General features: G+C 38.1%; 2 protein-coding genes across 4 annotated transcripts; both read right to left on the bottom strand.

Moving 5' to 3' along the window:
* Window positions 1–550: 550 nt before the first annotated feature.
* Window positions 551–8,662, bottom strand: LOC133728963 (uncharacterized). 3 transcript variants are annotated; one of them, XM_062156424.1, is made up of 5 exons: window positions 8,049–8,662; window positions 7,642–7,965; window positions 6,865–7,273; window positions 6,026–6,113; window positions 551–5,053 (listed from the first exon to the last, which is right to left on the bottom strand). In XM_062156424.1, exon 5 carries the CDS (start codon window positions 4,886–4,888, stop codon window positions 3,782–3,784), a length of 1,107 nt encoding a protein of 368 aa, XP_062012408.1. In that variant the 5' UTR covers window positions 4,889–5,053; window positions 6,026–6,113; window positions 6,865–7,273; window positions 7,642–7,965; window positions 8,049–8,662; the 3' UTR covers window positions 551–3,781. The 3 variants fall into 3 exon arrangements, with proteins under 3 accessions (XP_062012408.1, XP_062012409.1, XP_062012410.1); XM_062156425.1 differs by lacking the exon at window positions 6,026–6,113; XM_062156426.1 differs by lacking the exon at window positions 6,026–6,113 and having other exon boundaries at window positions 6,865–6,937.
* Window positions 8,663–17,408: 8,746 nt separating this feature from the next.
* LOC133732118 (uncharacterized) lies at window positions 17,409–20,076 on the bottom strand. The gene is made up of 2 exons (XM_062159587.1): window positions 18,854–20,076; window positions 17,409–18,279 (listed from the first exon to the last, which is right to left on the bottom strand). The coding sequence occupies exons 1-2, from the start codon at window positions 19,524–19,526 to the stop codon at window positions 17,648–17,650; spliced, it is 1,305 nt and encodes a 434-aa protein (XP_062015571.1). The 5' UTR covers window positions 19,527–20,076; the 3' UTR covers window positions 17,409–17,647.
* Window positions 20,077–23,129: the final 3,053 nt, after the last annotated feature.

Raw genomic sequence — 23,129 nt, 5'->3', positions numbered from 1 at the left:
TTGAAAAGAGTTTATAATGATTAAAAGTAAGAATATGATGATGATGAGCCTAGGGTGTCGGAATCAACCACAAGCAATCTTATCTACGTTTTGAACCAACCAATGGATTCTTTCGTTTCTCCAGATGATAATTCCCGTATCTAAGTCCTTCTCAGGTACTCTAGACCATAGTTTTCCTTAAGTGCATGATTCTCTCCCTCTCGGGTAAAGGTCGTATATCCTAACTATGCAGTTTATCCTTCTCAGGTATAAATTTAACATGCAGGACTCATTACGTTTTAGAAAACAAGGAAATCAAGCAAATCATTATTCTTTCTCAAGTAATAATGTAATTTACAATTCTTAATCACATGAAGCTAATATGAATTATATTGCAGCTATGCCTCAAATTCATCTTTTGATAACTAGATGCAAAACCCTAAAGGTCGCGAATCAATAGAACTTTAACATAAGCAACAATTCAAGCAGAGATTAAGAATTCATCTGAAAAGAAACTAATAATCCATCAATTAAATATCAAAACATGTAAACAATCATGCTAGGGCCTCATCCTAGCCCTAGGAAAGAGGTTTAGCTACTCATGTTCAAAGAAAACATAATAGAAAATCTTAAAAACATAAAAGAACTTGTTGAATGGAGATGGAAGGTGAACACGTGATGGCAGCAGCTTTCTTTGATGAAAATCTGATATTGAATGGTACTTCTCCATCTTGACACATTCTCCTTTTACAAGATGCAACTTTTCCTTCTTGCTTTAGGCCTCTGGAACTCCTTAATAACTTAGCACAAAAGAAAGGTGATGTGGCACCCTAAAATTCCAAGGAAACATATGTTTGGGCTCTCAAACGGTCCATAATGCTATGTCAATTTTTCCAGAATTTTGCTAAGTCATTCAGGCCTTGAAAACTCGAGCCCTTGGAAACACATCACAGATTCGCGTATTCACTGAACTGCCTGTACTTAAACGACCATATCTCTCTCTAGGAATATCGAAATCACGAACCGTAAAATTCTCCAGAAACTAGACATTCAGGGCTTTCCGTGCATATAAGGCTTGTCTTCTGGTTGTCTCTGGATCAGTACATTTTAATCCTCAAAGTTAGCCATTCTGCAGAAGCTGCTTCAGTTTTTAGGATTGCAAAGCACCTTCTATCCTTTTCCTCTCGTTTTCCTTCTTTTTCTCATCCTTGCTCTTCATACCTATAAACACACTAAACTAAGTAAATGAACCATAAACAAGGAGAACTAAACATAAATATCAAGATTAAGAGGCATAACAAAATAGGAAAATATGAGCACATCAAATACCCCCAAACTTAGTCTTTGCTAGTCCTCAAGCAAAACAAGAATAGAAAATAATAACTTATTAGAACAAACACACAAGAATAAAGAAAAGTTCCTAAACCTTCCAATCACCTCAGAGAATCAATCTCAAAATTATAGCATCCAAATAACAACAATTATCAAAACAGGTCCATAAAACTTTCAATCGAGTGCTAATAAATTCCGATAACAACCATGCTTGTGTAGACAGCCATAAATCAATACAAATTTCCACAACCCAAATAGACACATGAAAATCAGCTTCAACTCCAAATCTCACCAAGAATTTCACTCAGAATAAAGCGCTCAGATTTTCTGGGTAATTCTACTCACTCATGTTTATGTGAGACGAAGGATATAAAAGCAAAATAGCTCACATAAATATTAAGATGGAAAGGCTTTTTCTGGAAAATAAAAATAAAGAATGATCTCATGCAAGAATATCTTTCACCTGAATTATAGAATTGCCCCATAGGCTCACCTCTTTGACTCATCTCCACAAATTGCCTCACACTTTTCCTAGGATCATAAAGGTCTTTGTTCCGGTTGTAATGGGGCTAAGGGTTTTGGCTAAAAGAATCGAAAGATAAAGGAATTCAAAGGTTCTAAGAAATCAATAGAGCAAAAATAAGTCGAGACTTAAGATCGCTGAATTCTCATAGGTGTCACACTTTCACTTCTCAAATAACGAACATGGAAGGCCTAATTTCATTGTGTTGGACCTTGGCTTCAATCTAACCTCCTTATACTCCAAAAGTCTTCATGAAAACTTCAAGACATAGCTCTAACGTTTGTGATTCTCAATACTTTAGTCTTCTAAATTTTCTGTAATTTTTTTTTTCACACCATTGAACAATGAAGACAATCAGCACCATAAACTCCAAGTTTCAAATCTTACTTCTTGGTACCACGTCAACTTCCTCTATTTTAACACACAACCTCTTTTTTTTTTTTTTTTTTCTGTCACTTTCCCAATGCAGCTTCTCATTCTTGCTTTCACTTGCCAAGCTTGGAAAACTTCCTTTCAGAGCTCTTCTATTGTAACGTCAAATTTGTTTTTCTTCTTCTTCTTCTCTTTAGCTCTGTTTGCATTAAAACATCCCATATCCAAGCTGCTGCTACAAGTTCATGCTTTAGACAATAGCAATTTCCTTCGAAACAATAACCAAGGCAGACTTCCCTTCTTAACTTCGGTGCTATTCAAAAGGCCAAGGTGTGTCCAACTTTTTTATTTTTTATTTATTTTTTATCACTATTCAGACACACCTTTGCATTCAAAACTACTTCGACAATGGTAACTCCTTAACTGAAATTTAGAAGTATGACCTGCAAACTCCACTTTGCCTTCAAGTACACATCACAACCCCCAAACTTGTTTTCTTCAGTACACATTCTTTACTCCAAAGTTCCTCATATGCATCTTCATAGTGCTCCATCAATCTCTCAGAACATAGGTAGGATATGTGTTTAAGGGTGAAGGGTTGGGAATATGTGTTTTATGAAAGAAAAAGCTTATTTTGGCTCAAAGGGCTATCTAAGGGATAATATAATCAGGAATAGAGGCTATTTGGCCATGGTGGTGATGATGTGAATCAATCCCTTCCCAAAAATCATGTGAATCAATATAAAGTCTCGAGAGTCATTGAAGCAAGTTGTAGGACAAAATAATGAGATCATGTACAACCTATCTAACAAGAAAGATCACAGAACTATATAAAGCACTCTCAAGAATAGGCAATAGGCTCAATACTCACATAGGTTATACAAGTCTACACTAACCGTCACATGCTTCTCCAGATCACAAATTTTCATATTAACAATGGCTGTTGTGTTTCAAGCATGATCACCATAAGAGAATATTAACAAAAGATTGATGTCCAGACCTAAATTGATGCTTATCATATTCATCAGCTCTAACAAGGATTAAATTCAAGTTTTCATCCTAGGTGCATGTTGGAGGAAACTAAAGCAAAAGACATACAAAATAACAACGAAGTAGAACCATTTTTTTTTTTTATGTTATTATTTTTTTTTATTTCCAGTATTTTCTACTAAGCTATATATTCTACCACATGTGAAGCTATAAATATAAAAACAAGAATCTAAATTCCTCCCCCCAAACTTAAGTGAGACATTGTCCTCAATGTTGAAAATATTAGCTAGCAGTAATGCATCAAACAAGTAAGGGAAGAAGCACAAAAAAAATAAAATAAAGAAAAGTAAAGAATGAGTTTAGAGCTCCCTGGATGTAGACGAAAAGGAAGAAAGGTCAAGACATGCTCCAAGTAGAAATCTCCATGGTTGTTGAAACTTAGCTCGCGGATCGGACACTGAAGACAGAGTTATTTGGCCAAAATTCGCCGGGGCTCATTGCAAAGCAATGAGTCTTGTAGCTCTCGTCAAATCACATAAAATCGACATATTACATGTCAAAAACGGACACTTCTGCTGCAAGGTATCACAACCCGATTTCATAGTGAAAATTGATTTCTTTTTCCCGAGATGCCCAAAATATCCAAAATAGTAGCTTCCTTGAGATCGCAGCAGCAAACATCCTACCTATACGAGAATTTCCAATTTTCCAATCACTTTTCTCAAATCTGCAACGCTCTCTCCTTTTTATCTTTTTCTTTCGAGACCACTTCATGTTTTTCCTTGCATTAAACTTTAAGTTGAGCATCAACAATTGTAAAGGAGGTGGCCATGGAGGTTGAAGTGATTGTGGGAGTAACGCATCCTTAGAATTTGAGGGAGGCTTGAGAACACAGATGAGCTCAAGTGTTGGAGCTGGAATAATGGGAAGAACAAGCTTGGATGGTAAAGAAAGGAAAGATTCGCAAATTTGGTGCTCCATGGATGCTTGACAATTTGGTGCATCAACTACCATAGTGGTGACTTCATCAAGACCATCCGATGTATGAGTTCTCACAACTTTTTCAAAAATAATTTCATCCTTTGGTTCTTCATTCTCTTGCTTGTCAGCGCACAACTCCATAGGAACATTAGTAGAAGGAGGATGAGTGCTCTCAGTAGCTTGATCATCAATGATTTTTCTTTTCATGTTTGGTTCAAAATATTCATCTTCCTCATCGAGCTGAAAATCAAATCTTTCTTCTGGTTTAGTAGGAAGCATTACGTCCTCTTCCTCCCAGGCATTAGCAAGCCGCAAAATTTGAAGTTCAATGTCCGATAACGTTTGTGCAAGTTTTGATTGCCTTTCTTCAAGCTTTGATTGATCCTGTTTAAGAATTGCAACCTCTTGATCAAACTTTTCTGATCTCTTCAATAGTTCAACTACCATCTCCTTTATAGTAGGATCTTCTTGCAAATAGATTGGAGCTGGATAGGATGATGGGACATTGCTAGAGGGATACGACCACTGTGCAGTTTCATAATATGAATTTTCAGACCATGAGTAGTTGGAATGATCTCTCCATCCCAAGTTGTAATTATATGGTTCTTGTTTTGGCCATGGAGGAGCATCCCATGAATATGAATTATTTCCAGACATTGAATATGTGTTGCAGCTGTACACTTGCTCGGAATAATACCCAGGGAAAGCCATGAAAATTTACTCTTTGAAGCTTTCACAAAAACTGTTCTGTTTTCCGCGTAGATTGAGCACTGTTTGGTATTTCTCAAATATCTCTTAGCTCACAGCTCAGAATGATGATCTTCTTGGTGCGTTGGAAACTAGACTCACGTAGCTTTCCGGTGATGTATCACACTCCTAGAAAAATATGAAAATATCAGTTCGTAATCAGCTTTGAAAACCAGTTCCAGAACGTAAAAGAAATAAAAGCTGGTCTGACTGATTTTAACAAAACTTTTTTTTTTTTTTTTTCAACTCCAAAAACTAAATAGAATTTTGAAAAACAAATCAAACTAACACAACTAGAATTAAAGTAGGAATTCAATATTTTGAATTAAACTAAATTATCCCCGGCAGCCGGCGCCAAAAACTTGATGGAATTCCTGCAAGTATACAGGGTGGATGTAGTATAGTAATGGAAGAAAAGGGGTTGTCGTTCCCACGAGGATATTAAGTCAATTCTCAATATGAAAACCTATGTTAATTAAACGAAAAACACACAAAACAATAAGCACAAATCGACTAAGACACACAATGACTCAAACTAAGACTTATGATTTTCACGGTTTTGAAAGAGTTTATGATAATGGGAAAATAACTTGAAAATAAAAACTTAAAAAGTGAATCTAAATAAATTGAAAAGAGTTTATAATGATTAAAAGTAAGAATATGATGATGATGAGCCTAGGGTGTCGGAATCAACCACAAGCAATCTTATCTACGTTTTGAACCAACCAATGGATTCTTTCGTTTCTCCAGATGATAATTCCCGTATCTAAGTCCTTCTCAGGTACTCTAGACCACAGTTTTCCTTAAGTGCATGATTCTCTCCCTCTCGGGTAAAGGTCGTATATCCTAACTATGCAGTTTATCCTTCTCAGGTATAAATTTAACATGCAGGACTCATTACGTTTTAGAAAACAAGGAAATCAAGCAAATCATTATTCTTTCTCAAGTAATAATGTTGTCACGCCCCGAATTTTGAATAATAAATTCAAATCCGAAACATGAATAATTACAATTACAAAATCCAAATCTCGAAACTTCGAGTTCATTATTACAATTCACTCTCACAAGCAATATTGTAAAGCTCAAATGAGCATAACACACCTCACAACGTACAATTGCTGTAAAACTCTAACAATTGCTCTAACCGCACGATCACCGTCCTGGTTCTCCTGTCCTGTAGGATTACCCGCTACACAATTTGAATAGTGTACCGGGAGTTGCAACAACACAAAACCCGGTAAGCTTTTGACAGCTAGTATGAGTAAACAAGAAAGAACTGTTGATTTATTAAATTACAAGACCACCACAAACCCACGTTACTTTCTCACTCTCATATATATATATATATAGACACTTATGAGTTACTCTCAATTTCCCCCATAAGGTCACTCAATATTTGGCAGACAGACTAGAGCTCTAACTGATCGTTTCCACCTACCCGGCGCGAGAGCGTGGTTCACGATTTAATACTATTCAGTTCCACCTACCCGGCGCGAGAGCGTGGTTCGCTGATAGTATGCCATGGTCACCCCGTGACCTATTGATCTCCACGGATCACAACAATTTATTGTTCCTCAACAATAAAACTCAACATCTCTCTCAATATATTGTTTCACAACAATAAACTCAATACCCCTCACAATATATTGTTTCTCAACAATAAACTCAATACCTCTCACAATATATTGTTTCACAACAATAAACTCAATACCCCTCACAATATATTGTTTCTCAACAATAAACTCAATACCCCTCACAATATATTGTTTCTCAACAATAAACTCAACACAACTCCAACAATATATATTATTTCACGTAATAATATATATACAGACATTCACACAGGAATGTCTAATACACCAACAATAGTTCATATGATTGCAAAATAAAGCAATTAAATATATTGGGTTCGTAATATGAACCACGTGAGGTTTACTCACCTCCAATTCCAGCTGCGTCTTCTAAAAGCCACATATCCATCTGAATCGTCCACCAACTCGATTCGTCAATCACCTAATCAGATACTATCTTGACTTAGTAAATTACTCATAAACCACACATATACTGAAATCCAACGGTCGGATTCTAATTATATGATGATCCGACGGTCGAATCTTAATTTAATGATGATCCAACGGTCAGATCCTCACGGATCGCCCTTAGGATCATCCTCCAAAATTATAATGAAGATCCAACGGTCAGATCTTCTCGAATCATCCTTACAAACATCTCCACAAAATTATATGAAAATCTGACGGTCGGATTCTCACGAATCGCCTTCCGAATCACCATTTCTCAATTATACGAAGATCCAACGGTCGGATCTTCGCCCATGACCACACAAAGCCACTGGGACAGTCATAAGATCATCATATCAAAACTACAAGTCCATCTGACGGTCCTAACTTCACATATCACAAATCTAACGATCGAAATCGATCAAAACTTAAAAATTCATAACTTCATCATACGATATCCAAAAATTGCGCATAATATATCAAAATGATCGTATTGAAATATAGAATCTGAAAATGTACAGAAACCATATTTTTGATCCCCGGAGGTGGCCGGAAAGGGCCGCCGGAGTTAGTGGCAGAGCCGCCGCCGACCACCGCCAATGGTGTCGGGGCCGGGCTGCTCTTCTTCCTCTCATCATGCTTAACAACTTTCATAACTAGCACGAAGTCTGAAAATGACCGGAAGGGGTCGAAAATTACCTTGAACAGTATGAAGGTGGCCGGAATTTTCCAGAAACCGGCGAGAAACTGCAGAAAACGGCGAGCTCCAATTCGACGTAAAAACGTCAATTTAAGGCTTCGATTCCTTCTGAAGAGTTGTTAAGAAACTCAAGAAGAACTCACTGGTTCAAGAATCACAGAAAAATATGGTCTGTAGCTCGAGATATACCGATCGAAAGCTTCGGTGGTCGGAAAAATTCCAGAATTTTGCAGAATCCGGCAAGGCTCGATTTCGACGTCAAAGCTTCAATTTCAGGCCTCGATGCCTTCTAGAGAGTTGTTAATAACATCAAGGGGAACCCACTGGAAAAAGAATCAATCAAAACGATGCACTACAGCTCGAGATATACCGATCGAAAGATTTTCGTTTCGGATTGAAAACTTACCGAGCTCCGACGAACGTGAAACCGGTCACTCTAGGTGCAATCCTCCTAGTATGATGATCAGCAGGTTGAGGGGAGTTCATGGAGCCAAGGATCGGAAGTTTTGGTGGCCGGAGCTAGGAGAAAACCGGCGTTGACCAAAATCGAGCTTAAATCGAAACCGGGCCGCCGCCGCCGCTAGGGGCCGTGCCGCCGTGCAAGGTTGCCACAGATGGCTTCGGAGGAGTGAGGCGAAGCTGATGGACGTGGTTGCTCGTCCAGAGGTGGCCGGAATTGGAAGATAGACGCCGGCGAAGGATTGCCCAGTTTCCGTCGGTTTCGGACGCGTGAGGAAGAGAGAGAATGTTCAGTTTCCAATTTTGGAAACTTAATGTATTTTTGGAAAAATTAACAAAAAAGGAAGCTTTTATATTAAACTGGAAACGTTTTCAAAAAAACATAACTAATTCATACGAGCTCCGATTTTTGCGTTCCATATATGCACGCGATCGTGTCGACGAGCTCTACAACTTTCATGAAGGAAGTTTTCCCAAATTCCATACGTATAAAAAGTCGATTTTCGCGTGCCCCTAAATAACGTACGTTTTCGAAAATTAATCGTTCGAACTAATTCCACAACTTCTCAGAGCCTCGTACTCGCTCCCACTATTGTGAAATCATTTCTAAAAATCCACGGAAATTAATTTGGATTTTTCGGGGTATTACAAATGTAATTTACAATTCTTAATCACATGAAGATAATATGAATTACATTGCAGCTATGCCTCAAATTCATCTTCTGATAACTAGATGCAAAGCCCTAAAGGTGGCGAATCAATAGAACTTTAACATAAGCACAATTCAAGCAGAGATTAAGAATTCATCTAAAAAGAAACTAATAATCCATCAATTGAATATCAAAACATGTAAAGAATCATGCTAGGGCCTCATCCTAGCCCTAGAAAAGAGTTTAGCTACTCATGTTCAAAGAAAACATAATAGAAAATCTTAAAAACATAAAAGAACTTGTTAAACAGAGATGGAAGGTGAACACGTGATGGCAGCAGCTTTCTTTGGTGAAAATCTGATGGTGAATGGTCCCTCTCCATCTTGACACATTCTCCTTTTATAAGATGCAACTTTTCCTTCTTGCTTTAGGCCTCTGGAACTCCTTAATAACTTAGCACAACAGAAAGGTGATGTGGCACCCTAAAATTCCAAGGAAACATATGTTGGGCTCTCAAACGGTCCATAATGCTAGATCAATCTTCCCAAAATTTTGCTAAGTCATTCAGGCCTTGAAAACTCGAGCCCTTGGAAACACATCACAGATTCGCGTATTGACTGAACTGCCTGTACTTAAACGGCCATATCTCCCTCTAGGAATATCGAAATCACGAACCGTAAAATTCTCCAAAAACTAGACATTCAGGGCTTTCCGTGCATATAAGGCTCGTTTTCTGGTTGTCTCTGGATCAGTACAGTTTAATCCTCAAAGTTAGCTGTTCTGCAGAGGCTGCTTCAGTTTTTAGGATTGCAAAGCACCCTTCAATCCTTTTCCTCTCTTTTTGCTTCTTTTTCTCATCCTTGCTCTTCATACCTATAAAAATACTAACATAAATAAATGAACCATAAACAAGGAGAACTAGACATAAATATCAAGATTAAGAGGCATAACAAATTAGGAAAATATGAGCACATCAAATACCCCCAAACTTAGTCTTTGCTAGTCCTCGAGCAAAACAAAAATAGAAACTAATAACTAACTAGAACAAACACACAAGAATAAAGAAAAGTTCCTAATCCTTCCAATCACCTCAGAGAATCAATCTCAAAATTATAGCATCCAAATAACAACAATTATCAAAACAGGTCCATAAAACTTTTAATCGAGTGCTAATAAATTCCGATAACAACCATGCTTGTGTAGACAGCCATAAATCAATACAAATTTCCACAACCCAAATAGACACATGAAAATCAGCTTCAACTTCAAATCTCACCAAGGATTTCACTCAGAATAAAGCGCTCAGATTTTCTGGGTAATTCTACTCACTCATGTTTATGTGAGACGAAGGATATATAAAAGCAAAATAGCTCACATAAATATTAAGATGGAAAAGCTTTTTCTGGAAAATAAAAATAAAGAATGATCTCATGCAAGAATATCTTTCACTTGAATTATAGAATTGCCCCATAGGCTCATCTCTTTGACTCATCTCCACAAATTGCCTCACACTTTTCCTAGGATCATAAAGGTCTTTGTTCCGGTTGTAATGGGGCTAAGGGTTTTGGCTAAAAGAATTGAAAGATAAAGGAATTCAAAGGTTCTAAGAAATCAATAGAGCAAAAATAAGTCGATGCTCAAGATTGCTGAATTCTCATAGTTGTTACACTTTCACTTCTCAAATAACGAACATGGAATGCCAAATTTCATTGTGTTGGACCTTGGCTTCAATCTAACCTTCCTCATACTCCAAACAACACCCCAAGAAATCTTCAAGATATGGCTCTACGGTTTGTGATTCTCAATTGTTTTTTTTTTTTCTTTTTTTTTTTCTTTCTAACCGTAGAACAATGAAGACAAAATCTGCACCGGAAACTCCAATTTTCAATTCTTGCTTCTTGGTAGTTGGTAGCACGTCAACTTACTCCTCTATTTCTAACACATAGCCTCATTTTTTTTTTTTTTTCTATTCAGCTTTTTCTGTCAGTTTCCCAAAGCAGCTTTCATTATTGCTTTCACATGCCAAGCTTGGAAACCTTCTTTCAGAGCTCTTCCATTGTAACGTCAAAATTATTTCCCCATTTTTTTTTAGCTCTGCTTTGCATTAAAACATCCCATATCCAAGTTGCTACTACAAGTTCATGCTTTAGACAATACCACGTTCCTTTGAAACAATAACCAAGGCAGACTTCCCTTCTTAACTTCGATGGCATTCAAAAGGCCAAGGTGTGTCCAACTTTTTTTTTTCTTTCTTTTTTTTCTCTCTCTTTTTTTTTTTTTTCTTGTTGTCACTATTCAGACACACCTTGCATTCAAAACTACTTCGACAATGGTAACTCCTTAACTGAAATTTAGAAGTATGACCTGCAAACTCCACTTTGCCTCCAAGTACACATCACAACCCCCAAACTTGTTTTCTTCAGTACACATTCTTTACTCCAAAGTTCCTCATATGCATCTTCATAGTGCTCCATCAATTTCTCAGAACATAGGAAGGATATGTGTTTAAGGGTGAAGGGTTGGGAATATGTGTTTTATGAAAGAAAAGGCTTATTTTGGCTCAAAGGGCTATCTAAGGGATAATATAATCAGGAATAGAGGCTATTTGGCCATGGTGGTGATGATCCTAATTGCCTCAATCAAATCATCTGAATCAATATAAAGTCTCGAGAGTCATTGAAGCAAGTTCTAGGACAAAATAATGAGATCATACCTATCTAACAAGAAAGATCATAGAACTATGTAAAGCACTCTCAAAAATAGGCAATAGGCTCAATACTCACATGGGTTTTAAGTCTACACTAACCGTCACATGCTTCTCTAGATCACAAATTTTCATATTAACAATGGCCGTTGTGTTTCAAGCATAATCACCATAAGAGAATATTAACAAAATATTGATGTCCAGACCTAAATTGATGCTTATCATATTCATCAGTTCTAACAAAAGATTAAATTCAAGTTCTCATCCTAGGTGTTGGAAGAAACTAAAGCAAAATACTCACAAAATAACAACTAAACAGAACAATTTTTTTTTAATTTCCAGTATTTTCTACTAAGCTATTCTACCACATGTGAAGCTAAAAATATAAAAACAATTAAGAATCTAAATTCCTCCCCCCAAACTTAAGTGAGACATTGTCCTCAATGTTGAAAATATTAGCTAGCAGTAATGCATCAAACAAGTAAGGGAAGAAGCACAAAAAAGTAAAGAATGAGTTTAGAGCTCCCTGGATGTAGACGAAGAGGAAGAAAGGTCAAGACATGCTCCAAGTAGAAATCTCCATGGTTGTTGAAACTTAGCTCGCGGATCGGACACTGAAGACAGAGTTATTTGGCCAAAATTCGCCGGGGCTCATTGCAAAGAAATGAGTCTTGTAGCTCTCGTCAAATCACATAAAATCGACATATTACATGTCAAAAACGGACATTCCTGCTGCAAGTTAGCAGAACCCAAATTTCACTGTGAAAACTGATTTCTTTATCCGAGATACCCGAAATATCCAAAATAGTAGCTTCCTTGAGATCCCAGCAGCAAACAGCCTACTTATACAAGAATTTCCAATTCTCCAATCGCTTTTCTCAAATCTGCAACGCTCCCTCCTTTTTATCTTTTTCTTTTGCGGCCGTTCCCTATTTCTTGCATTTGACTTTAAGTAGAGCATCATCAATTGCAGAGGAGGTGGCCAAGGAGGTTGAAGTGATTGTGGGAGGAACTCATCCTTAGAATTTGAGGGAGGCTTGAAAACACAGATGAGCTCAAGTCTTGGAGCTGGAATAATGGGAAGAACGAGCTTGGAGGGTAAAGAAGGGAAAACTTCGCAAATTTGGTACTCCGCAGATGCTTGAAAATTTGGTGCATCAACCACCACAGTGGTGACTTCATCAAGAGCATCCAATGTATGAGATCTTACGTCTTTGAATTCAGGTTCTTCATTCTTTGGCTTGTTAGCACATAGCTCCATAGGAACTTTAGTAGAAGAAGGAAGATAGGTGCTCTCGGTAGCTTGATCATCAATAATATGTAGCTCGAAATAGTCATCTTCCTCACCGGGCTTACGATCAAAATTTTCTTCTCTTCCACTAGCTTGCCTTTCGTCCTCTAACTCCCAAGCATTAGCAAGCTGCGATATATGAAGTTCAATTTCCAATAGTGCTTGTGCAAGCTTGGATTGCCTTTCTTCAAGCTTTGATTGATCATGTTTAAGCCTTTCAACCTCGTGATCAAATTTTTCTGATCTCTTGAATAGCTCAACCACCATCTCCTTAACAGTAGGATCTTCTTGTTGATATATTGGAGCTTGATAAGATGATGGGAAATTGCTAGATGGATATGACCATTGTGCGGTTTCATAATATGGATTTTCAGACCATGAGTTGTTAGAATGATCTCCCCATCCCAAATTGCTATTAGATGGTTCTTGTTGTGGCCATGAAGGATCATCCCTTGAATATGAATTATTTTCAGACATTGAATATGTGTTGGAGTGGTATACTTGCTCGGAATAATACCCAGGGAAAGCCATGAAAATTTACTCTTTGCAGCTTGAAACAAAAAATTCTCTGATTTCCGCGCAGATTGAGTACTGTTTGGTATTTCTCAAATATCTCTTAGCTCACAGCTCAGAATGATGATCTTCTTGCTGCGTTGGAAACTAGACTCACGTAGCTTTCCGGTGATGTATCACACTCCTAGAAAAATATGAAAATATCAGTTTGTAATCAGCTTTGCAAAACAGTTCCAGAACGTAAAAGAAATAAAAACTGGACTCACTTATTTTAACACAATTTTTTTTTTTCGACTCCAAAAACTCAATAAAACTAACACAACTAGAATTAAAGTAGGAATCCAATATTTTGAAGTAAACTAAATTATCCCCGGCAACGGCGCCAAAAACTTGATGGAATTCCTGCAAGTATACAGGGTGGATGTAGTATAGTAATGGAAGAAAAGGGGTTGTCGTTCCCACAAGGATATTAGTTCACTTCACAATATGAAAACCTACGTTAATTAAACGAAAAACACACAAAACAATAAGCACAAATCGACTAAGACACACACAATGACTCAAACTAAGACTTATGATTTTCACGGTTTTGAAAATTGTTGTTGATAATGGGAAAATAACTTGAAAACAGAAACTTAAAAAGTGAATCTAAATAAACTGAAATTGAAAAGAGTCTATAATGATTGAAAGTAAGAATATGATGATGATGAGCCTAGGGTGTCGGAATCAACCACAAGCAATCTTATCTACGTTTTGAACCAACCAATGGATTCTTTCGTTTCTGTTGATAACAATTCCCGTATCTAAGTTCAGGTACGACACTTAGACCATAGTTTTCCTTAAGTGTATGATTCTCTCCAGGTACGGCAGAGGTCGTATATCCTAGCATGCAGTCTATCCAGGTACGGCATAAATTTAACATATAGGACTCATTACATTCTAGAAAACAAGGGAATCATGCAAACCATTACTTCAGGTACGACAATAATGTAATTCACAATTCTTTATCTCATGAAGCTAATTTGAATTATATTGCAGGTACGCCTCAAATTCATCTTTTGATAACTAGATGCAAAGCCCTAAAGGTCGCGAATCAATAGAACTTTAACATAAGCAACAATTCAAGCAGAGATTAAGAATTTATCAAAAAGAAACTATTAATCCATCAATTGAATATCAAAACATGTAAACAATCATGCTAGGGCCTCATCCTAGCCCTAGAAAAGGAGTTTAGCTACTCATGTTCAAAGAAAACATAATAGAAAATCTTAAAAACATAAAAGAACTTGTTGAATGGAGATGGAAGGTGAACACGTGATGGCAGCAGCTTTCTTTGATGAAAATCTGATATTGAATGGTGAATCCTCTATCTTGACACATTCTCTTTTTATAAGGTGCAACTTTTCCTTCTTGCTTTAGGCCTCTGGAACTCCTTAATAACTTAGCACAAAAGAAAGGTGATGTGGCACCCTAAAATTCCAAGGAAACATATGTTGGGCTCTCAAATGGTCCATAATGCTAGATCAATCTTCTCAGAATTTTGCTAAGTCATTCAGGCCTTGAAAACTCGAGCTCTTGGAAACACGTCGCAGATCCGCGTATCGACTGAACTGCCTGTACTTAAACGGCCATATCTCTCTCTAGGAATATCGAAATCACGAACCGTAAAATTCTCCAGAAACTAGACATTCAGGGCTTTCCGTGCATATAAGGCTCGTCTTCTGGTTATCTCTGGATCAGTACAGTTTAATCCTCAAAGTTAGCCATTTTGCAGAGGCTGCTTCAGTTTTTAGGATTGCAAAGCACCTTCAATCCTTTTCCTCTCTTTTTCCTTCTTTTTCTCATCCTTGCTCTTCATACCTATAAACACACTAAACTAAGTAAATAGACTATAAACAAGGAGAACTAAACATAAATATCAAGATTAAGAGGTACAACAATATAGGAAAATATGAGCACATCAACAGCGAAGGCGGCGGATCGCAGGCAGCTTCTGAGGCAGGGGTTTCCGGTGATTTTGATAGCTTTCTTTGTAGATCCAGGTCAGGGCCAGGTCTCCTCCCTTGAGGCGATGGCAGAGCTTCGCGGCCGGCCACCGGAAGAATGGACTGAGCGCTGCCCTCGGGCTCCGATCGGGTCGTCCTGAAGTAGATGGGAACGAGGTGGGTGGTGGGCTGTGGGCCCTGTCGGGTTGGGCTGATGCCTAGCTGGGCTTACCATCTCTTTCCCTTCTCTTTTGGGCCTGATTTGATTTGGGCTGGTGGTGTGGCTGGTTCTGTTTGTTTTATTTCGGGTTATAGGACCAATCGTTTAAGGTCAAGACTGCTACGGGAGTTGGTAATTATCTGAAATAAGATTGGTGTTTTTTTTTCAAGCGGCTTATGGATAATGAATTGCTCCTATTTGTTTGCTGGGAAGTGACTTCTCTGTTGGTACCGCAATTGCGCGCCTGCTAATGGGGAGGCTAGTCAATGATTTTGCCCTAGAAGACACGGAGTTGTTCTTTGTCTATGAGTTCGCTTACAAAGCGGGCTCAAAATTTGCTTGTAATGAGTTTACATTGCTTAGATAGGAGCGTGGTTGTTACCCCGCCATTTTTCTGTCTTTAAGTGTATGTTAGACTCTAGCTTATTGGCCGGTCATCTAATGCAATGACCTTTTACTTCAAAAAAAAAATATATATATGCTCATATGGTATTTTTCTTTTGGTTGGCAATCGCTCATATGGTATTTAAGCATGCGTACATATCTCTCCAATATGTAGCAAGCTGCAAGCATATACATATGGCATGGACACCATTTCCTTGCAAGTCTTGTTGTCAATAGCACCCAAGAAAATCAAGTCCTGTCTTGGTTTCATCAAAAGCTTCTTTCTGAATTCTGGGTTTACTATAATTCTTACTTTTTTATTTATCGTTTGAAAACTGTCTTCATATACCCATCAGCTCCTAGCGGTGTCTTCATTAACCATTTCAGAAGTTTGACATGATCTGCATTACTGACTGTTCATCATTGCTTAGCAACTGGCACACTGAGGAGAAGAAGAATAGTCCTTGTCAAGGAGTAATATATGTCACTTTGTAATAAAGGTCTTCGATCAGTTCCGTTCATCTGCAACCAAGCTAGCTAGCTACCTTCAGTTCAAACATAAATACCCAAAATTGAATTCCCCATTCAATTTGATGTGCACATCTTGATTCCAGACAGGTGTTGTAAGCAGTAGGTAAACATTTATGAGGTGCATGTGCCTCAGAGGAAGATAGATGCCCTTTAAATGGGTGTACAGATAACTCTTATAGTGCCATTGGAAGGTCCATGCCCTTATTTACTTAAAAGCCAACAATTAACATTACCATTTTGAAATAGAGAGAGATGAGAGTCCCTCACCTCATCTTGAATGCTAGCTTCTTCTGCACCAAAAAAATCTAAGAAAATCTGACACTACTAAAGAGTAAAAATACAGAACTTACAGAAGAAAAAATTAAAATGTTAATGATAAGATAGGGACAGTGGACATATCTCATTCAAATCTTCTTCATATTTGTCCTCTGGTTAATTTTGGACTAAACAAGGACCACATGATCTTGTCATATTCAAATAATGCTAGTTAGTGGCTAACTAATAACCCCCACACATTACTTAAAAAGGAGCATTCAAAGGACAGCCTTCTTTTATTAAGCCTCTTAATAACAGTTGAGTCATTATTAGTATGGTCCCAATAGTTTAAAAAGTGGGATGGGATCTAGGATTTGGTTAATTTATTAATAATAGAACAGCTAACTAAGCCAGCATAAAGAATTTGTTGTTCTTTTTATACTTTGATTCCAGAATTAATTGCTAGTAGCTCCCCACCTGTTTCAAATCTTGAAGGTTTCAAGTATATTATTAGAGGTAATAATTAATTCTTGAAATTCATAATCAGTTTGACACTTGGGGTTGGATGCTGTCTTATTTTGATGTAATTATAAATTGACCTTTCCATAATGCAGTCAATAGTATGCACTCAATTCAATACTTCACTAACTACTATGATAAACTGTAATTTCCCATAAACATTTACAGGTTCATTTATGAATGATTTCCCTAAACTTCTGAAATTTTCTAACCAATTTTTAATTGTTTTACAAACAATGTTGGATACACAAAATCTGCAATTGAATGTTGCATTGATAGCATAGCACAGGCCTTCCCTTAACTGAAGAGGCAGAGTTACAAATTCAGACCGAGAAGCACAACAGGCTTGACAGAAGAATCAAATTTCTTCCAAAAATAAGAGGGACAATCTCCTACCCAAAAAACAAAAAGAGAAGGAAGGATTCACAGAAGATCATACTTATGAATATGGCATAGTTTTCTAAACACCCTAGGAAAAAAAAAAAAAACTTTCTTCAGGGTTTGCAGATTACCACAAAGCAAGGAAGGAGAGCTCTAGGATTGAGCAGATAAAGCTCTTCAATATTTGAGTAAAGACCCATTTTTCCAGCCAAAGAATCAAAACCAGTTTGTCCAGCAATTTCTTTTATGTTCTCCAAAGGCTTATGAACCCTCCCAGCAATTACTCTGCAGACTATCAAAGCTTTCCTAATACATGGATCCTCTTCCAATATTTCAATGCATTCATAGGCTCTTGCGCTTGTGGAAGTTGTGAAAACACCTACACCTTCCTTGAGCTCCTTCTTTGCACAAAACCCATTTCTTATAATCCTACAAACGCAGCATTTTTCTGATACACAAAGACTTGAGGAACTATTTAGGCCAAGAGAGCAGGCCACTGTAGTCCCATAAAACCTCAAAAGTTCATTCCCATCAGCAATGCACCTTGGGTGTTTCTTAGGGAGTTTGCTGGCTTTGATCTTCACCATCTCTCGATATTCTTCGAATCGAGCAAGAGTTCTTTGCATGTTGTGCACTTTCAACACTCTCTCAATCCTTCCACAATTGTTCTCGGATTTCAACCAGCTTGTCCGGCATATTATCTCAACGATTTTTCTAGACGAGTCACCTTCCATAAGTTCAGTAACTGTCAAAAATATGCAGATAGTGTGAGAGGGAAATCAACACAAAATCTAAAGTAAAGCAGGCATAAATATATGGATCAAAATATATTCTGTAGAATCATAAACATTAGTTTTGGGAAAAACCAAATTGTAGGGGAAGTCTAGCTCCTAAAGAAAAGGCAGATCAAAAAGTTGAGAGCGTATTCAAATTTCTAATGATTAAAGTGTCTTAGGAATCAGTAAAGCTATAAGAATTATTTGCATATATCCTCTGTTCTTAGACAGAACAAAAGTGCTCATCTTTTTGTGGTCAGAAGCATTTGGTCCTAAGAGGATAAGGCAAACTGAAATTCAAGATGCATTAGCAACTATTCACAATGTGAAAAACACTTCCTCTTTCCTTAGTCAGAACAATAAGTACTCATATTTTAATGGTCACAAGCATTTAGGCCTCTGGTCCTTGGAAGATAAGGAAAACTAAAATAGATGCATTCACAGAAAAATTTCAAGGAGGGTTTGAAACCAGAAACACAAAGATTTAAAATTTGAATAATATTAACCCAAAATAAGAGTCTAATTCAAAAAGGGAGTTCATACCAGCATGTTTAGAGAGATGGTGTGCTTCAGCAGCTTCCCATTTTGTAAACTGCTCACCACATTTGTGACAAGTAATTGAGGTAGAACCATCAAAAGAGATCCTATTGCTCTGGCGAAGTCCAATCCCACTAGCTGAATTCAAACCTGAAGAACCCTTGAAATTTCCAGAGCCTTCTGTTTCTGCAGAAACCCGAAAAGGGCTCTTCCTTGGAGGAGTAGTGGCTGAGGTCCTAAAAGAAGGGTTGAAATAGTGCATTGTGGGGTGGCCTCCAGGCCCAGGTGTGCCTGGCTTTAGGGTATCTGCAAATGTTGAACCACCATTACTGCTATTCCCACCTCCATTGTTGCTGTGGCCATTGCCAATATCAAAGCTAGTGATTTTGAGCTCACACCTTGAGTTGCTCAAAATGACTTCATGGGTTATTGGGTTGAGGAACTCACTGCTCCCTATGGATCTTGGGCTGCAGTTACTTGGGGGCCTCTCCATATGTCTCTTGCTTCCATGAATCACATCCTTGAGATTTGCTATGGACCTTGAACAACCTGACCTCCCCCCTCCTGGCTTTCTGGTCAGGATTGTGGTCAACTGCTTCCTTGACTTTGGGTCATGAACATCTGAGGGCTCTGACTTGCAGTGGAGAGACTTCTTCAGAGAGAACCACACTGTTGGCATATTTGAGAGTACCCTTCTCAGTTTGAGACCCCTTTTGAGTTTTGATCTTTCTTTTGCTACTAGGCTAGGCTCCAAAGGTGGCTTCTGTTTTTCTTTTTGTTTTTTTTTTTTTTTTTTGCATCACTTACATTTCACTGCCATTAAAGCTGGAATAAGAAGTAAAGTAGAGTATCTGCCAATCACTTTCTCTCTTCAATTAACTTTCTATTTTGGGACACAAAACTCTAATTTTGCCCACTTCTACAAGTAGTAGAAACCGAACCTTAGTCCAAGAATATTCAAAAGCTAACACAGCATACTGCTTAAAGCCATGTGATCAAGCACTTTTCTGAAACCTCACCCAGAAAATATTTTTAAAAAGCAAAAAACAGAAATTCTAAGCACCATAGTGTTTGTGTTGAGTCTCATTCAAATGAAGCACTTTGGAAGCTTCTCTAAAATGGGTACCATGAAAGAGGAAGAGGGACACAGATGGATCTCAAAACTATAAACCAAACTAGACATTTGGATTATAAAACAAAACTTGTCCTCAAATTTTTTTTTTTAAAAAAAATGGAGAATCTTTGGGCTCTAGAGAAGAGAAAACCTTGTTCAATTACAGCACTAATAAATGGGGACATCGTTAGTGAGGAAGGCACACGTGAAAGAAAGAGACACTAACCCTGAAATCTGAAAATGCATTTATGGACGCTCATGAATTTGTTGGATTTACTTCTCTGGATTTATTTATGTTTTTTTGTCACGATCCCTTATTTTGAATGCGAGTTATCAGATGAACTGGCTCAGAAAGATTTTTCGGTGCGGTACACTATTTACGACAATGCAACCATGCAAGCTAGTTTGCAATTTTGGTTTTAGTGGAAGTTTCGATATTATGGATTTACAGATATTTTGAGTAGTGATCGAAAAATAAAAAAATATCGGTAAACATTTGTATATATAATTTCAAAGAGATTTTGAATAGTAACGCTCAAACAATTATAAGATGAAACTATTAGTGTGAGTCATCGTTCCCTATTAGGAATAGACTACAAGAGAATATATTATTGTAACTACTTACCTTGTATATGTTGTGTAGTACAAAAGTACACAATAGTTATAGTACGTTGTAGTACGATTGTAATCTGTTTATATACACCACAGAATGGGTGTAATAAAATATCAGAAAATTCATTCTCTCAATAGTGTCTTATTTGACTTGGTATCAGAGCAAAGATCCGAAAGGACTTTGTCTCCTTATTTCTTTTTCCTTCCGAGACCGATCTTCGTCTCGTCACAGATCTGTTTAGACCAGATCTTCACCTGCAATTATACATCAACCAAGACCGGCAGCCTTCAATTCAGACCGCCTGCCCTTTCAATCCAGTCCGGCTTCTTCAGAACCGACGTGCGCCGTCAACCATCGTGCGCCGTTCAACCCAGACTGGTCGGTTTCCAGATCGCCCACGATCCTCGCTCAACCACAGCAGTGTCGCTCAGCCACAGCAGGCTGCTCAGCATCGTCGTTCGGTCCACATCAGCTTTGCTCACTAAGGGAGGTTCCAGATCGATCGATTCCAGCCCAGACGACGATCCTCGCCCAAACTCAGGACGATTCCAGATCAATCTCAGTTGATCAACTCCGTCACTCGGTCAACTCAGTGAGTCAACCTGCCTAAACTCGGTGAGTCAACTCGCCCCAACTCGGTCAACACAGTCAACTGAACTCGGTCAATCCATTCAGCTTAGTCAAACAGATTCCAAAAAAAAAAAAAAAACTGTTACTATTTGTTTGATTTTGTTTGGAGACATCTGTTAGTCTTATTTCCGCTGCGTACTTTGGGATTTGTGTATTTTTCTATTGTATTATTGCAATGGGTGGTGATGACAGTGAAGGTCAGAGTTCTAAGATCAATGAGGTCCAGAGGGTTGAAGTCTCTGTCAAGAGCTCAGAAGGTGGTTCTTTTGGGGGTACCAAACTCACTGGTACCAATTTCCGAACATGGAAGAAGATTATGTCTGTTTATCTCCGTGGGATACATAAAATGGGGCATGTGACTGGAACAATCAAGGCTCCTAGTGAAGATGATGAGGAAGCCTATGCTAAGTGGGAAGATGATCATGGGTTTGTAATGTCAATTCTATTTCGAGCCATGACTGATGATGTGCTACAAATGGTGGAGGAATGTGAAACTGCTAAGGCGATATGGAAGACGTTGGGAGATCTCTATACAAATGAGTCTGATTTTATACTGGTTCATGAATTAATGTGCAAAGCTGTAGGGATGCAACAGAATGGGCAACCAGTGTCAGTGTTTTTTACCAAGCTGAAGAATGTATGGGCTGAAATTGATCAGAAGCGTCCTTGCAAGATCAAGAATCAGGAGGATATTGCATGGTACCAGAAATAAAAGGAACTTGAGCGGGTTCATGCATTCTTACGAGGACTTGATGCAAAACATAACAGTGTCAAAGGAGAGTTGCTTAGAATGCCAGATCCTCCTAGCTTGACCACAGCTTTCACATATATTCGTAAGGATGAGTCTTAGCAGGAAAGTCTCAAACATGCACAAGTTGAAGTATCCAACCTAGCTATTCAAGCACCAACACCTTTTCTTCAACAGCAGAAATCAGTCCCAGTTCATCAGCAAGGTTTCCCCCAAGGCTTCACCAACCGCCCCCGTCCTCAATGTTCTTATTGTAACGACCTTGGGCATGTTCGGGAGACTTGTTGGAAGTTGAACCCACTCCTTAAACCTAAAAAGCAAGGTTATCGTCCTAAGGCGAAAGCAGCTGCTGTTCAATTGGTCCAAGAACCAGATTTCTATGGAGTGGCTGGCCAAGATCATCATACAGCAGGTGGAGCTACTCCTACAACCTCTATAGCTGGTCGAGGTAAAATTGGTATGGCTTTAAAGGTTTCTAACTTTGTTGGTTCTGATACATGGATTATTTATTCTGGTGCCTCCGATCATATGACTTATGACAAATCATATTTTACTGAGTTGTCTTCCCCACCAGTGTCCTATGTAACCAATGCCAATGGTGAGGCTTTTCCTGTGTTAGGGTCAGGGTCAGTGAGTATTACTCCCACTTTGGAACTTCATAATGTGTTATATGTGCCTGACTTATCTCATCACTTGATATCTGTTCCATAGTTAAACACTGAGTCTAAATGCTCTGTAACCTTTTATCCTATGTATGTGATTTTTCAGGATCTTCTCACCTAGGAGATAGTCGGTCGGGGGTATCTGAGGGGCAGGTTGTTCCATCTGGATCAGACATACGCAGGAGAGAAACCAGGAGCACAGTCCCGAGCCGCTTTGACTTCGAATTCTGACAAGTTAAGTGAAATTTGGTTGTGACATCGCCATTTAGGGCATCCATCTGTTCGTCTTATGAAAAAAACCATGCCTACTCTGTTTATTGGTGTGGATGAGTCAGTTTTACATTGTGAAACATGTGTTTTGGCCAAGAGTCATCGTGCTACTTATTCTCCTAGTCTTTCTAATAAAAGTTTTATTCCTTTTGAGTTGATTCATTCTGATGTTTGGGGACCTTCTAGAGAGCCTACTGTATCGGGTATGAGATACTTTGTGTTGTTTATTGATGATTGTATGAGAT

Source organism: Rosa rugosa, chromosome 2 (genome assembly GCF_958449725.1).
Source record: "Rosa rugosa chromosome 2, drRosRugo1.1, whole genome shotgun sequence".
Classification (NCBI taxonomy): Eukaryota; Viridiplantae; Streptophyta; class Magnoliopsida; order Rosales; family Rosaceae; genus Rosa; species Rosa rugosa.
Note: the sequence above shows the minus strand (reverse complement) of the source record. Positions and strands in the feature narration are given on the sequence as shown.

Bases quoted from the DNA above. Each gene is read 5' to 3' on its own strand.
- LOC133728963 (XM_062156424.1), bottom strand. From the start codon at position 4,888: ATGGCTTTCCCTGGGTATTATTCCGAGCAAGTGTACAGCTGCAACACA.
- LOC133732118 (XM_062159587.1), bottom strand. From the start codon at position 19,526: ATGCCAACAGTGTGGTTCTCTCTGAAGAAGTCTCTCCACTGCAAGTCA. The intron at 18,280-18,853 runs GTATGAACTCCC...TATTTTTGACAG, and splicing joins CCATCTCTCTAAACATGCTG to TTACTGAACTTATGGAAGGT.